Genomic DNA, 15213 nt, shown 5'->3' with positions numbered 1-15213 from the left:
AAAAAAGAAGATTAAAGGAGACCACTTATGACTGGATGTGAGTGGAACCACGCTCTGATCATGTCTGGGTGAGGGTAAACGTTCTCAAGAATTCTACTTCTAAACACTCTCACGTTTAAAGTGTCCAGGACTTAGAAGTTAATATTTTGTTTGGCAGAGGCTCTAATTAAACCTATAACAATCTGTTCTGTCTTCTGCTATCTGTCCTTACCACATATAAAATATACTCATTCTATGACTAAACCTTTAAAAGTCTGCCTTAGTCTACCCTTGGCTGCACCTTAACAATATGTTAGTGTCACCTACACATGTAGTGTGCTTCCAATTGTAGTTTTCGAAAGAGAAACTTAAAAGGAAAGAGAGACACATAGCCTCCAAAGTTCCAGACCTCAGAAAAAACACAATCTTCTAAAGCTTGGGTATTCCTCCATTTTCACACTCTCCCTCTTGACTGTGCACAGAGAGATGGGGCCACCCCCTGTAAATGCCCAACAAAGGGGTCACTGCATTATGTTCATAGCTAGAAGGATTATACGTTCCAAAATCAAAGGGATGGCTCCGACTCCTGGTCACGTGACTTTGGGCTTGCGATGTCAGAGGAAGGGGTATTGATATTTGACCACACTGAGAGTTGTTCTTTCCTTTTCCAAAAGCTTCAGACAGACTCAAGAATAAATAAGTCAGTTAATTCCTGTCATATAATCACAGAATGGGGGCAGCCCTGCCTCATCCCAGCCAGCAGATAGGAAATGGGGCTCAAGGTTACTACCTGAACGTTTCCTGCGTACAAATGATAGGATGTAAGCTTTTAGTGATGACAGGTGGTTCCTGTGGCTGACCTGGAACTGGAAAGCTATCTTTACTCTTCCATGTTATCTTCTGTTCCTAAAGAATTTGCATTCTCTGGAAGCTTCCAAGATACCGGAAAATAGATAATTTAGGCAGGAAGTTGCCACTTAGAAGACATCCCTCCCGACAATTATATTTGGCCTGTCATTCTGTCTGTCCACAGTGACAGGTTCTATTAACACACTTTTATCTTGCTGGAGTGGTAGAGGCTTAACATATCAGTGTATGAGAAATTTGTTTCTGAAAGGAAGCTGGAATAGAAGAAAATGCTCTTGAAACAAGAGTAAGCTATTGTTGGCCAATACAAATGTGGGTGCCAGTATAACACAGAAACATGCATGGCCTGCCAGAATACGGTTCATGGGACATTTCTGAGTACACAGTTTCTGAAAATTCCATTAGCAAAAGTGTCTCAGGGTGGGGAGATGTACTCAGTATGTGCAGAGAGTAGCAGGAGAGCTCATCATTACATTTGTTGCTGCATTTCTAAAAAGAGATCTAGAAACAGGGCAGTAAATGCTATTACCTGTAACTGGAATATTGCTGGGAGGTATGCCGTCCAAACCCCTACACTTGTAGGAACCAAAGGATCTATATAGGCAAGAGGAATAGATGCTTGAACAGAGGGCTGAATGAGACAGGACAGTCACTTTTAGTGCCTGCTGACCCAAGTTCAGTCTCTCTGTCCCATGGAAGAGGAAAGAAACCAATTCCCAAAAGTCATCTTGTGAACTCCATAGGCATGTCCCAGAAGGAAAGAACATTCGCCCACATGCACACACACACACACACACATACACACAATTAAAATATATAAAAAAATTAAAAAACGACTGATGCCAAAACAATGTCTTTATTGGGAAACACTTATTTTCTATTATGTGTAACGCTACAAGACTGTAGTGTTCTTTCCGTTTGAGTTTATCAATTGAAAAGGTGCCATCCAAGCACCAAAGCCAGTAGGAACTTGGAGATTTCAACAGTCAAAAGCAACTGATGTCAGGAAGGTTCAGTTTATTAGAGAGCAGCCGCGAGAGGTTGCTCCAACATTAGAAAGTCTCAGGAAGGAATGTGTGAGTGGGTCACGGCCTCCGTGCAAGGTGTTGAGGACTTCAGGGTGGTCAGCATCTTCAAGATATCACAGTCCACACAGGTGGACTCCTATGGAGAAAGGACATGGATGGTGACACCGGGTAGTGAGGGCTGCCAGACAGGGGCAAGTATGACCAGGTCCCTTGTCTGGTCGATCAACTCACAGCCATTTGGGGTACTGGCCGTGACTGACCACTGGACCAACAGGTCTGTTGCTTGCCTTCTCTTCGCATGAAGTGCCCCTTATTGCAAACATGAAGGTAGCACCCCCTTTTCCTCCCCAGGCTTCAGACATATCTCCTGACATAGTAAGCACCCCCTTATACTGATTTCTCAGCACCCTAGCACCCCAAATCTCATGGCCCCTGCATCACAAACAAGGATGGTTCTTGGGGCTCAAATCTCGCGTATTCATAAAGATGCTGCAAAAACTTCATGGGTCTCTGGTCTCCAGATGACAAGTGTACCCAAACAGTCTTGAAGAACATAAACTGGTATGGGAAACAAAACCAATAACACTTTCTAACAATGTAGCAAGAAACTGAACCTTATGGATCTAAATCATAAGAAGTTAACAAAATACACCTTAAACTTACGTGATTGTATAAGTGATGCATGTTCAAAGTATTAATGGCTACAAAGGAGAGGGATTTGAGACACAGTGACAGCCCAGATAGATTTATCTGCATCTACCAGGCGCTTGCTTCATTCAGCAGGGGATGGAGCTCAACTCCATAAGGTGTGCAACTCAGCACATCCACTGTTATAGATACACTACCCATCCCACTGCGGGCACAGGGAGCCCACCATGCACCACCTAGAAACACTGGGGCAGACAGCGCTCCTGTTTGCTAAGACACTTACCTCTAAATGTGTCTTAACTCTTGAGAGGTTAATGCATGTCCTATCCAGTGAAGGCATCTTGGTATAGAATTAGCCCTCCTCTTGGACAGTAGCACATCCCGGGACCTGGGTAGAAAGATTTTGTGTGATGAACACTGCCCTGTAGCTGCTCTTGAAATTGCACAGAGTACCTAGGATAGGGTCGAGAGCGGTGTCTGAACTGTGGGAAGAATGCTGCTGTTTCCCTGGACCGGCTGTGCTGTCTTTTGAGCCTGTGAACCTTTGCTGGCTGTTGACGCACTTGGACCAGGTCTTCCCCCAGGCCATAGCCTCTGCCCTTGGTTTGCTGAGGAACGCCTTCTCGGGGATGAAGGTGTGCTTTGTAGGACTTCAGAGGGGCTCTGTGGGATTTCAGCATGGTTTGTGACTTCGCCTGCCCTGCGGTCTTCAGCTGGCCAGGTTGGGGCTTCAGTTGGGCTGCATAGGATTTTACTTGGGTTTGGGATTTTGTTTGTGACTGGGATTGCAGCTGGGATTTTTGTTGGGCAAGCTCATCTTCTTCATCACAAACTATGTCTTCCTTTAAACTTGTCAGTTCCTGTGAACTGAGAGCCTCTCCCATGTCCGCATCGGCATCCTGGCCATAGGCATGGTGCTTAGTTTGCACAAAGATGCTTTCTTCAGGTGCCTCTTCCTGTTCTTCTTTGTGCCCATAGAGGAACTGGCTTTTTCCAATAAACATGAGTGGGGATGTTTTGACTAGGAAGTGTCCTTTTGGTCCACCTGCTAATGGATGACAAGAATCTGAGTTACATTATCTGTACAGCTCCCTTTCAAGTCTTATCCCAGAATCCCCCATCAACCCACTGCTGTACCCAGGCATGTGGATGTGGGTGGAGAAGGCAAGGTCCATGCAGATCACCCCGTGGAGGGTTCTTCTCTCTGCNAGGGCATCCTTATGGACATTNTCCCTGAGTGCCTCTCTGCGGCTGCTCCCTGAACTCACCATAGAGTTCTATCCCGGCTGCTTTCTTCTCCAGAAGGAGGAGCAGAGAAAGGCTGAAGAAGATGAACTTCATCTTACCAGAAGGGCCTTCACTGAGAGCTCAGCTGATCTCCTCATTTATATGTTCTTTGCTGGGTGCAGAAAGGTGGCCGAAGTCACAAAAGGCATCGTCCGTCCTTACTTATCTCGTTTGTTGGCTTCTCCCTTGTTCTCAGTAGGAGATGTTGTAAATGTTCCTAGAGACATACATGATGTCAGAGTCTTTGTCTTACCCCCACTGCCCCAGAAGGTCTTTAAAGCTTTATCATCACATCAATATCATCACATGATGTTTCCAGGAGAAATTCAAGACAAAGATCACAGGAGTAACCAGGGCCTGTCCAAGATTTAGTAGTTTAAGTGTGAGCTCTTGTCAACAGTGTCCCGCATCAAAAAAATATTATGCATTTTTGCTTCTTTTCAAATGAGATGGACACAGATCTATTTCAGGTGAAAAGCAAACAGGAAAGAAGGTGTGTTTATGGAATTCAAAGAAAATTTAAAAAATAACCGAGGTATTCCTCCATCAAGTAACTCTGAAGTGCCTGTCCTTATTATTGCCCTGTGTGAGACTCCCCCAGGGTTTCTTGTCACTCGTAGCTTTGATGAGAGACTCAGAGTGAACTGTAGCTGTCCCCATCTCCAGGTAGGAGAACAGCAGAGAAATGCTCAAGAGGGTTTCGTGGTCTTTGCATTCAGTAGAGTCAGCATTGTGTCTTAATCTCAAGAGCAGAGGGATGTTCAAGTATGGGAGAAATTTACCACCTCTGGCTGGAAACCATGTTTTACTGTTGGTACATGGAGAAAGGAAACTGGCTTCCTGATTGCACGATTTTCCTAAAATCATCTAAAATCCCCATTACCTGCTTTATGAGGGAAAAGTCCTTAGCAGATGAGAAACCCTTCCACCAGTCTCTCCTTATGTCTGCCCTCCCTGGTGCATGTGTTAGCAGAAGAGTGTTGGGAATATACTGAGACTGGATGCAATGGGAGCCTGTCCACTTCCTGAAAGTGCGATGTTTCCTGCATCTGTGAGAAGACCCTGAATGGTCCATAATGCAGGCCTCAGCTCTCCCATGCAGACTGTCAGGCACCTCTGTATGCACTAGGCCCAGCTCTGCAGGGGATGCAAGCGAAGGCTGGTGAATAAGTATTTTTAGTCATTCTGTCTCTGAATGTTAAGTTACCTGGAAGAANGCTGTGTGGAAGGGGTCAAGGTAAAGCTTCATGGGAAGAACAAAGATGCAGGCACTGAGCCATCCAACAGGACACCATCTAGGAGCTCTGAGCTCCTCCTAATCTTATCTCTGTGTCCCAAGCCTGAAGATAACTTGTCCCTCAGTAGAGATGCCAGTCACAAGATTTGACATTACCAAGAAGTCCAGTTGCTTCCTTTTCTTTCTTAGTTCTCCATATCCATGGACTTCCCTTGAGAACTCTCCAACTCTTCTATGGTGATTTTACTCGTCAGTGTAGAACATAGACCATTTTAACAGGTCACTAACCATTGTCCGAGTTTAAACCCTTGTGCTAAAGATACAGTCCTTAACCTCAGTGCCAGTGCAGACTTCTCTGCTCTGTTCACTCTCCCCACCCCCACCTCTTATCTTCTCCATCGCCTGTGGCTGTTTGGTCTCTTGGGTCAAAGTCTTCTAGAATGAGTGGTAACTAGTCAAATTCATGGGCTAAAATTAACTGGGACCTACAATGGCTTTGGTACCAGAAGAAGGCAAAGTTGTAATGTGAATGCTGCCCCAGTGCTGAGAACTGTCCCTTGAGACAGTCAAGTCCCCAGCTTGCATAGGAAATTAATGGTTGTTTCCAAAAGGAACATAGGGGTTCTCCAGGGATAAGACCACTAACTGGTTAACCAGTTACAAACACACTGTTCTAAAACTAAGGCCAACACTAAATGGATTCAGCACATTGTATTTCTATGTGCACACACACACATAACAATATATTTTATATGAATTGGATAAACAGGTCTCAGGACATACACAAATGGCTAGGAAATATTTGAAAAGTTTTTCAAGTCCTTATTCAACAGCTAACAAACAAAATAATTTTCCGACTTCTGTGGATATTCCAAATGGGACACACATACTTGAAGACTCAATTATATCTCCCCCAAATGAGAGAAAACACATGGCATTCATCTCTCTGGAACTTTTTACAAAAATAAAGCACTTCGTCCATTGTAGGCATTAAGCTTCTGTCAGATGTATATCTGGTACAGTTTTTCTCATTCCACAGGGTTTCTCTTGAGCAAAGTCATAGTTTCATTTACTGTAAAGCAGCTTTTTAGTTTCATGAGTTTCCATTTATTAATTGTAATCTATGTATTCATTAATAATTAATTGCTCTAATTAATGGTTATAATTATTAATAAATTCCATTTATTAATGCTTACACTATTGAAAACTTTTCTTTAATGAGTAGCAAGTATCTCTTTTTATCTCTTCTAATTAGTTTTAACTTGAAGTATATTAGAATAGATACGTGGCTTGCTTCTTAGTTACATTGTTTTGGTATATTTCCCCTTCTTTTCCCCTAAGAAGCTAAGTGTTCTTGAAGGTGCTGTATGTGTCTTTGTGGTAGCAGAAAGACAAAGCTTACTTTCTATTCCATCCTTTTAGTCTTTGTCTTCTTATTGATGCCACAGAGATCATTGATTTGAAAGTTGTGTATCAATTCCTGTCACTTTATTGACTTTGAAGTCTTGTATTAGCCTCTTTTGGTACAATGTTCTGCAATGGTTTATTTGTTCACTCTACCTTGTTGCTGTGTATAGCCTTCTCTTCAGACCTGAATATTCCTTCCAGCCAATATCTTCTTGTAGAGACGGTTTAGTGGTCACATATTCTTTTAATCTTTTTTTTTTTTTTTTTAAATCGTGGGACATTTTTATTTATCCTCCAAGTTTAATAGATAGTTTTTTTTTTCTGGGTGGAATGGTCTGACAGTTGTGATCTTTTAGGACTTGGAACTTTCTTGGCCCTTCTGGCTTTAAAGATTCCTATTATTGTTATTATTATTATCTGTTATTCTGGTGAGCCTGCCTTTATAAGTAACTTGACATTTCTGTCGGTTTTAAATATCCTTTATTATCTGTTTTTAATGTTTTAATGACATCATAGAGGATTTTTTTTCCTGGTCTTTTCTATTGGGTGTTCAGTGAGCCTCTTATGAAAAAATGGACATTCTTTTTTTTAGGTTTTTGACTTTTTTATGCTTTTACTGAAGGTGTTCTCTATGCCTTGCTCTGCTGTTCTTTCATCTGTCCTCTACATCCACAGCTCAGGGGTTACATCTTTTCTCAGTGTCTCAAAACTCTCCCATGGTTCCACTGATGCATCAAAAGACATTTGTATTGAACTTCACCGAATGATTTTATGCCTTTACCTGTTCTCCATCCTCCACCTTCCGATTCCAACATGACCCATTCTGTGGGTGAGGCTTTCCCCTGAAGTTCTTCTAGCTGCCCTATTGAGATTTTCATATGGATTTCTTGAGTTCATTCTGTGTCTTTCTATCCCTGTGTCATTTGTCAGTACAACATATTTGTTTGAGGGAATCATAAGCACAAAGTTATAGGATGTATATGAAAGAGACATACACTTGTGCTGTGGAAATCTTGATCACAGTATGGTCACTTTCTACCATGAAGGGGCAGTCTTCTTCGGTCCCAACTGAATGTCTTTCAGAAATGCCAGAAACTGTGTGAAATGATCTCAAGTGTTGATAAAGATTGGCTGGAAGTTGGAGCTATAAAAGAAGGTCTCTGATACAATGTGCTTTTGTAGAATTCCAGGAAATAATGACAATACCCCCTGCATAACACAGGGGAAGAAGCCAGAATTTACAGATAAGTAAGGTGGGTTGTGCCTTTTATAACTCCGGGGACGCCCACCTGGAAAATATATAAATTAAGAACTCAGCTCAGCCTTCAGTCAAGATCTTTTCTGGCAAGATGAAGTCTACCAGCTTGTCCCTCTTTTCTCTGCTTCTCCTTCTGGTGACAGGAGCCATTGGGAGGAAAACTAAGGGTGAGTAGGAAGAATTGATCTGGAGGGAGAGAAACAATGACAGAGTTCTTTAAAGGCTACTACTCTGAGGAACTAAAGAGCATTACTTTCTAGAGACTCTAATTTCTGATGAGAAGTTAGTCTTTGCTAACAGTAACCATAGCTTTTGTGGGGATATCACTGAACTGATGAACCAAGAGTCAGAGATGTAAACCATAAGGGAACAGTTGGAAGTCATGTAACTCAAAGATTCTTATTGTTCATTATAAGGGGAGTGTATCAAGGACAGTTTCCAAACAGATCAAAGCCTATTTCTGACTAGACTAAAGATCAAGGAGATTCTAGACAACAAAAATGGCAAGTTGCAACACAAGATAGGTTACTAATCAAAGCAAAAGTTGTTTGCCATGCCCTGGTTTACAACAATTCCAGACTATATAGAAATATACAGGTAGAGAACAAAGCATGTTTTTCTCTCATCAGAAAAATTCTTGCAGTCCGAAGAAACTGTCAGAGAGAGCTTTGCAACAGGAAGCGGAGGCCATATGTCAAGAAGTTCTGATCCAGAAGTATTTGTTAGGCCACAGCTCTCCATCGGTGAGGAAGCGTCTGATGAAATGAGTAGTAGTAGTAGTAGTAGTAGTAGTGTAAGTAGAAGTAAGCTTGTCTCTAGCAGTTCCGGTGGTTCTAATATGGATGGCGGGAGTTCATTTTCAAAGAGAAAGAAGAGCCGGTTTTCTCAAGACGTACTCGGGTGATACTGCATTGACCAGCTGAACATCTGGACCAATATGCTGGTAAGTATTTTCCCGAGTGAGACAGATAGATGCCTACCTGGTGTTTAGACATTGTGCATGGCAGAGACTTGATGTACCAGGGAGGGGACTACCCAACGGGACCCCCACCTGCTCAGAGGAGAAGGGGAAGGGGGAGGGGAGGGGGGAAGGATTGTGGAAAGGGTGATTGGGAGGGGACAGTGAGTGGGCTGTAACATGAATAACTGAAATAATAATAACAACGAACAAGTATTTGAATCAAAACAACAACAAAAGAAGTTGGGCACGGGTACTCCCTGACTCATTATGGGATTGAGCCTCATCGTCCATACCAGAGGAGTTGTGGAGTGTGATGTCTGAGGAGGTGAGAAAGGCACCTAGCAGAACAAAGGAAGATACCTGGGCTGTGACTGTGTCCTCAATTCCTACCCTTAGTGTGTATTGTTGATGACTTTCTCTTGCATAATCCAACAAGATGAAAAAAACTTGAATGCCCACTACAGTTATAAGCCTATAACCTTATTCATTTTTACAGTCTTAGCTGTCAAAGGCTAATTTCTAGTCATGGTGGAAGTTTTATAGTTAAGATCTTTAGTGACGGCACACATTCAGGAATCAGATTCCTCTCTCCTCTCCATAAAAGAAAGGCATGAATACAAAGAGAAGTCCCTGTTCATGAATCAGAGAAGTGGCAGGAGGAGCAAGCGAGAAATAGGAGGAGCAAGAGAGATTTAAGGGCACGTGGGTTCCTCGTGCAGCCGCAGCTACTCCCCACGGTCTCCACCCTGTGGGTTATTCCCATTCTCTTTCTTTCCCTAGGAGCCATATGGCCAGAATGAAGCCATGATGTCTTCAGCATACAGTTCCCATGTGGTCTCAGAGGCAGTCCCTGGATGGCGTTTACTTCTCATGCTTGTTTGTCTTGAGGTTCTTAAACCTATCATTTATTCTGGAACTTTCTTTCCAATAAAGAGATAACAATCTGCATCATTAACTTTTGACTCCTGAGACCTCTTGGCTCTGCCACATTAAGGGGCTGGGTGTGATTCCTGTACTTTAAGTTCCAAAATGTAAGGAGGTGACCTTCTTATATCACCATGGTGAATAATAATACAATATTTTAATACATTTTTTAAAAAATTCTGGATAGAAACCCAACATTCAACAGGAGGATCTGGGACTCTGTCAATCACTGAAGATGCCACTAACCCTAATCTCCACTTGATCCTTTTGCTAGTGGGGCTTCAAACCCCGGACATGTCAGAGGAAACACATTCAGAAGGGCCACGGTAAATACCTTATCTGTAGGTTCCTCTAATCCCATCGACCCATAGTAGCATACCCTTGTCTTTGCTTCAAGGATCTTGCTTGTAGAGATTTCTTTAAGATTCTATGTCCCTACGTGTGAGATTTGAAGCGTTTACTGCTTATACAAAGAGAATGTGCTTAACAATTCCATTTGGAAGGGACACACTAGAGGAGCAGCTATAATGGTTGGAGAGGGGAAGCTTCAAGGTACAAACCCTAATGCCCATTCAGCCTTAGTGCCAATATTTAAGGAGGACTCCAGGAAGGAATTCTCCAGAAGAAGACATCACCATGAAGAGGGAAACAAAGAAACAAACAAACTCCTGTGGATGTGGAGTTAGTTTCCTGTTCCATATCTGCAACATACCTATTGTCAACCAAATCTGTCTTTACTTTCTCCAAAACCATGTAAAGTCCCAGCAAAGAAACAGAATTCTAGATCAGTTTCCCTTATGAACATAGATGCAAAAATCCTCAATAAAGCATCTGTAAACTGAATCCAAGAATACATCCTAAAGATCATCCACCATGATCAAGTAGGCTTTGTCCCAGAGATGCAAGGATAGTTCAACATATGTAAATAGATAAATGTAATCCATCATATAAACAGAACTGAAAGTCAAAACCACATGATCATCTTAATTATATGCAGAAAAGGCCTTTGAAAAAAATCTAACACCCTTTAATGAGGAAAGCCCCAGAGAGAGCAGGGATACTTGCCTCAAGATAATAAAGGGGATTTTTATTAGCCAACGTCAACCTAAATGGAGAAAAACTCAAAGCAGTTCCACTAATATCAGGAACAAATAAAGGTTGACCACTCTCTCCACACCTATTCAATACAGTACTTGACATCTTAGCTAGAGCATTGGACAAATGAAGGAGCTCAGGAGAATACAAAAGGAAAAGGAGGAAGCCTAAGTGTCTTGATTTGCAGAAGACATAATTGTATACATAAATGAACCTAAAAACTCTACCAGAAAACCCCTACAGCTGAAAAACACTTTCATTAATACATAACACATTGATCAATGGAATCAAGTTGAAAGCCCAGAAATAAGTCCATATACCTATGGACATCTGGTATTAATACTAATACATATCAACCAGCAGCCTTCCTACATACAAAATACAAATAGACAGGGAAAGAACACCTTTCACAATAGCTTCAAAAAATATTTTTGAGGTAACTCTAACCGAGCAAGTAAAAGATTTTTGTGATTAAAAACTTTAAGACTTTGAAGAAGATATGAGAAGATGAGAAGATTCCCCCATGCTGGTGGATGAGCAGGAGTAATATAGTTAAAATGGCCACCCAGCCGAAAGCAACTCAATGACAGATTCAATGCAGTCTCTGTGAAAATTTCAACACAATTCTCCATAGAAATTGAAACAACAAATTTGCTTCATATGGAAACACAAAACAACAACAATAACAACAATTTTTAAAATACTGAATATTGAAAGATCTGCTGGAGGTATCACCGTCCTTGACCTCAAATTGTACTACAGAGTTATAGTAATAAAATCAGCATGGTATTGGCATAAAAACGGACACATGGATCAATGGAATCAAACTGAAAGCCCAGAAATAACTATGGGCACCTAGTTTTTGATAAGGAAACCAAAAAACACACACTTGAAAAAGAAGACAACATTTTCAACAAATGGTGCTGCTCAGACTGGACAGCTGCATGGAGAAGAATGCAAACAGACCCAGAATTATCACCCTGCACAAACCTCACCTCCAAATGGATCAGGGACCTCGGCATAAGATTAAACACACTGAATCTGATTGAAGAGAAAGTGGGGCATAGTCTTGAACTCATTGGCACAGGAAGAGACTTTCTGAACAAGACACCAATAGCACCGGCACTAAGACCAGCAGTTAATAAACNGGACCTTGTGAAACTGGAAAGCTTCTGTGTGGCANGGGTCACCATCATTCAGACAAAGCAGCATCCAANAGAGNGCTAATACTTAAAACACAGAAAGAACAACAATAACCAAGAAAAAAGTCCCACAAAACTGGACATNAAGAAAGTAAATAAGGCAATTTAAAAATGAGATGCACATCTGAGCAGAGAATTCTCGAAAGAGGAAACACCAGTGGCTGAGAAGCACTGATAGAAATGTTCAACATCCTTAGTCATCAGGAAAATGCAAATCAAAATGGCTTTGAGACTTCATTTTACACCAGTCAAAGTGGCCAACAAATGCCAGCTCATGCTGGTGAGGATGTGGGGTCAGGGGAACACTCATCCATTGCTGGTATGAGTATGAACTTGTACAGCCACTATGGAAATCAGTGTGTTGATTTCTCAGGAATCTGGAAACAGATCTACCTCAAGACCCAGATATTCCCAAAGGGCCCTACATTTTACTATAGAGACGCTTGCTCCAGCTCCACCCTGTTCTTTGCTACTCTGTTCATAATAACCAGAAAACGGACACTCTCTAGATAACCATAAATGGTTGAATGTATAAAGAAAATGTTGTACACTTACTTAACATAGTACTATTCTGCTGTTAAAAACTAAAATTATGAGATTCACAGATAAATGATAGTGAGGAAACCTAGACCCAGAAAAGCAATTATGACATGTATTTCCTTGTATTTGGATATTAGCTGTTAAGTCTTGAATAAGTAGGCTACAGTGGGTACAACTGTAGAAGTTTGGCAAAGAATGAGAGACTGGAGGGGACAGATGGATCTCCCTAGATAGGGGAAGTAGTGTAGATAGTTATCAGTGGATGAGGGGAGAGACTGTAACGTGAGGATCAAATGGAGATGGGGATGGAAGTTGGGGTGAAGGAAGGAATATGGGGAGGGACAGCTAACACCAGTCATTTGAGGAGTTATATGGAAACCTAATATAATAGAAGCTTCCAAAAATATACATATATGAAGGCAATGTAAGTGAAATTGCCCAGTAACAGAGGAGGCAGAGCCCCCAGCTAGTCATCAGTCACCACCAAATAAAGCTCCCAGGAATGGGTTACACCCAATTGAGTTGTTGGTCAAAGGGGCCCCATGGAAAAACCCCAGGCTGTTTTACAGGCTATAGGTATAGCCTGTAGTAGGTATTGTGTCCCCACAAACTGACAGTAAGATCCTCATTGCTGAAGAAAACACCTAGGCAACTCATGGAGCTTGGAGCAGTCATGCCGATGTCTACTTTGAGCCTTTATCCACCATGACTAGTGTTTGTGGTACAAGAAGGTTCTGTGCACACTCCCAAAGGAGAAAGGTAAACACAGACTCAGCTACAAACCCTTCAACCTACAATGATGACCTCCCTGCAAGACGCTCCAGTGCAACAGTAGCGTAAAGTGTGCATGAGTAACCAACTCCTATATGACTGGATTGAAGGCCACTCTTTGAGATGGCACCCATGCCCAATACTGCTCGGATGACCAAGAACTTGAGACTAGATAGCCCACGGACCTAGGGGAAAACCAAATACTTTTGTTCTGCTAAAAGAAAATAGCAATAAAACGACTCCTAAGTTCACTCTGCTACACTCATAAACCTATCTCCTGTTCAGCCATCATCAGACAAGCTTTCTTCTGGTATGTGATAATAAATACAGACCCAAAGCCAGACAATGCAAACAGAGTGAGTGACCTGGAACATTTGGTCATTTAAGAGAGGTCTCTATCAGATCCCTCCCCTCGGGGCTATGGAATTTGCAGAAGGGGAGGCAGAAAGATTGTAAGAGCCAGAAGAGGCGGAGAACACGAAGGAAAACAAAGTCTTCTCAACACAGCTAGATTAACACATAGGACCTCTCAGAGACAGGCAGCACGCACAGACCTGTGTGGTTCTGTTCCAGATGGGGACCCAGCGCTGAGAGGAGAAGCGGGCACAAGCTCCTTTCCATAATCCAGAAGCTGTCTCCAATTCATAATTATTTGCAAATGAAAAATTCGTTTTCTCTAACAGAGTTTCACTGAGGATACAAACTACTCACAAAGGGAGGCCCCATGCCCTGCCTCTCTTTCTATTTATCTATCCCATCGATCTGTCTATCTATCTATCTATCTATCTATCTATCTATCTATCTATCTATCTATCTATCTATCTATCTTGTGGAATTTCTCCAGTGAATGTTGGCATGTCGGCTGGTACTGTCCTTATGCAGGTCTTGTTCATTAATTACATGGCTTAGGCTTCATAGCTGCCATTTCCCTGACATGTGTAGAGGGCACTATCTAGCAGGGTATACCCTGGAACTTTGGCTCTTACCGTCTATATCTTGTCTGCAGTTTTTCCTGAGCCTAGGTATAGGGATTGCACTGCAAATGTGTCAGTTAGGATTGGGGAACCCTATACTCAATTGTCCTCTGACTAGTCACATGTTTTGGCTAGTTGGAGAGCTCTAATTTTCATCTGTTGCAAAAAGATCTTCTATGATAAGGGATGAGAGATACATCTATCTGTGTGCATTAGAAACTAGTTTGGCATTATATTGTGTTCAGAACATAGCAACAGCAGTTTCTTCTCTGAGATCCTTGGCCTCACCAGCCATGGGTAGTTGGCTATGTTTACAGAATGAGGCATGAGTTTCCTCCCATTGAGTGGGCATTGCTTCTAATTAGACAGTTGTTGGTTATCTCGAAGATAAAAGTGTCACTATTACACCACTTGGGGAATATCCTGCTGAGCGAGTCATTGTTTTGGCTTGTACCCTAAGGGTGTGGGTAGGGCTATTAGCATGCCCAGGTCCTTTGTATCCTGTTTCGCCCCAGCCACAAATTTGAGAATATTTGGGGAGAGGATCCTTTTATGTATGCTCAGACATGAAGTTCTCACAGGAATCCTTTGGTCTTCTAATTCATTATGAACCCCCCCCCCCCACTCTCTACATGTTGCTGAAGATGGTCTGGTACTACAATCTACATACCTGAGATTACAGGTGTACATCACCACTTGCCATGATTGGTTTAGAACATTTGAAAAAGTACAGCTGTATGGGTGGGAAATTGAAGTGAAGGAGACAAGAGATAAGAGGGAAGAATGTGGGGAGGAGAGGGGGGCTATCAAAAGCCTGAAGCGAGCCTTCAGGAAACGTTAGCTATTGGATACTAGCCCGGAAGTAAAAGATGACCATTTTTAGGGATTCTGGAGCTTTTGCAGGAAGCCCAAAGTGAGCACTTCATGATAGAACACAGTATTCTCCATACTTACACAAATGAAAGATTGCATTCACAGAAATACCTAAACACATACACTCCAAGCAGCTTAATATGCACAGAAAGAAGAGGCAAC

The 15213-nt window shown here is 42.1% G+C and overlaps 1 protein-coding gene across 1 annotated transcript; it reads right to left on the bottom strand.

Moving 5' to 3' along the window:
- Positions 1 to 2845: 2845 nt before the first annotated feature.
- On the bottom strand, positions 2846 to 3863 carry LOC110318065 (seminal vesicle secretory protein 3A-like). The gene is made up of 2 exons (XM_021192812.1): positions 3791 to 3863; positions 2846 to 3567 (listed from the first exon to the last, which is right to left on the bottom strand). Exons 1-2 carry the CDS (start codon positions 3861 to 3863, stop codon positions 2846 to 2848), a joined length of 795 nt encoding a protein of 264 aa, XP_021048471.1.
- Between the last annotated feature and the right edge of the window lie 11350 nt (positions 3864 to 15213).

This window comes from Mus pahari, chromosome 3 (assembly GCF_900095145.1).
Source record: "Mus pahari chromosome 3, PAHARI_EIJ_v1.1, whole genome shotgun sequence".
NCBI classification, from domain to species: domain Eukaryota; kingdom Metazoa; phylum Chordata; class Mammalia; order Rodentia; family Muridae; genus Mus; species Mus pahari.
This window is presented reverse-complemented; position numbering and strand designations above follow the sequence as displayed.

Excerpts from the sequence above, each read along its gene's own strand:
- LOC110318065 (XM_021192812.1), bottom strand. The coding sequence starts at position 3,863 with ATGAAGTTCATCTTCTTCAGCCTTTCTCTGCTCCTCCTTCTGGAGAAG. Across the intron at positions 3,568-3,790 it reads AGCCGGGATAGAACTCTATG|GTGGACCAAAAGGACACTTC; the intron begins GTGAGTTCAGGG and ends ATCCATTAGCAG.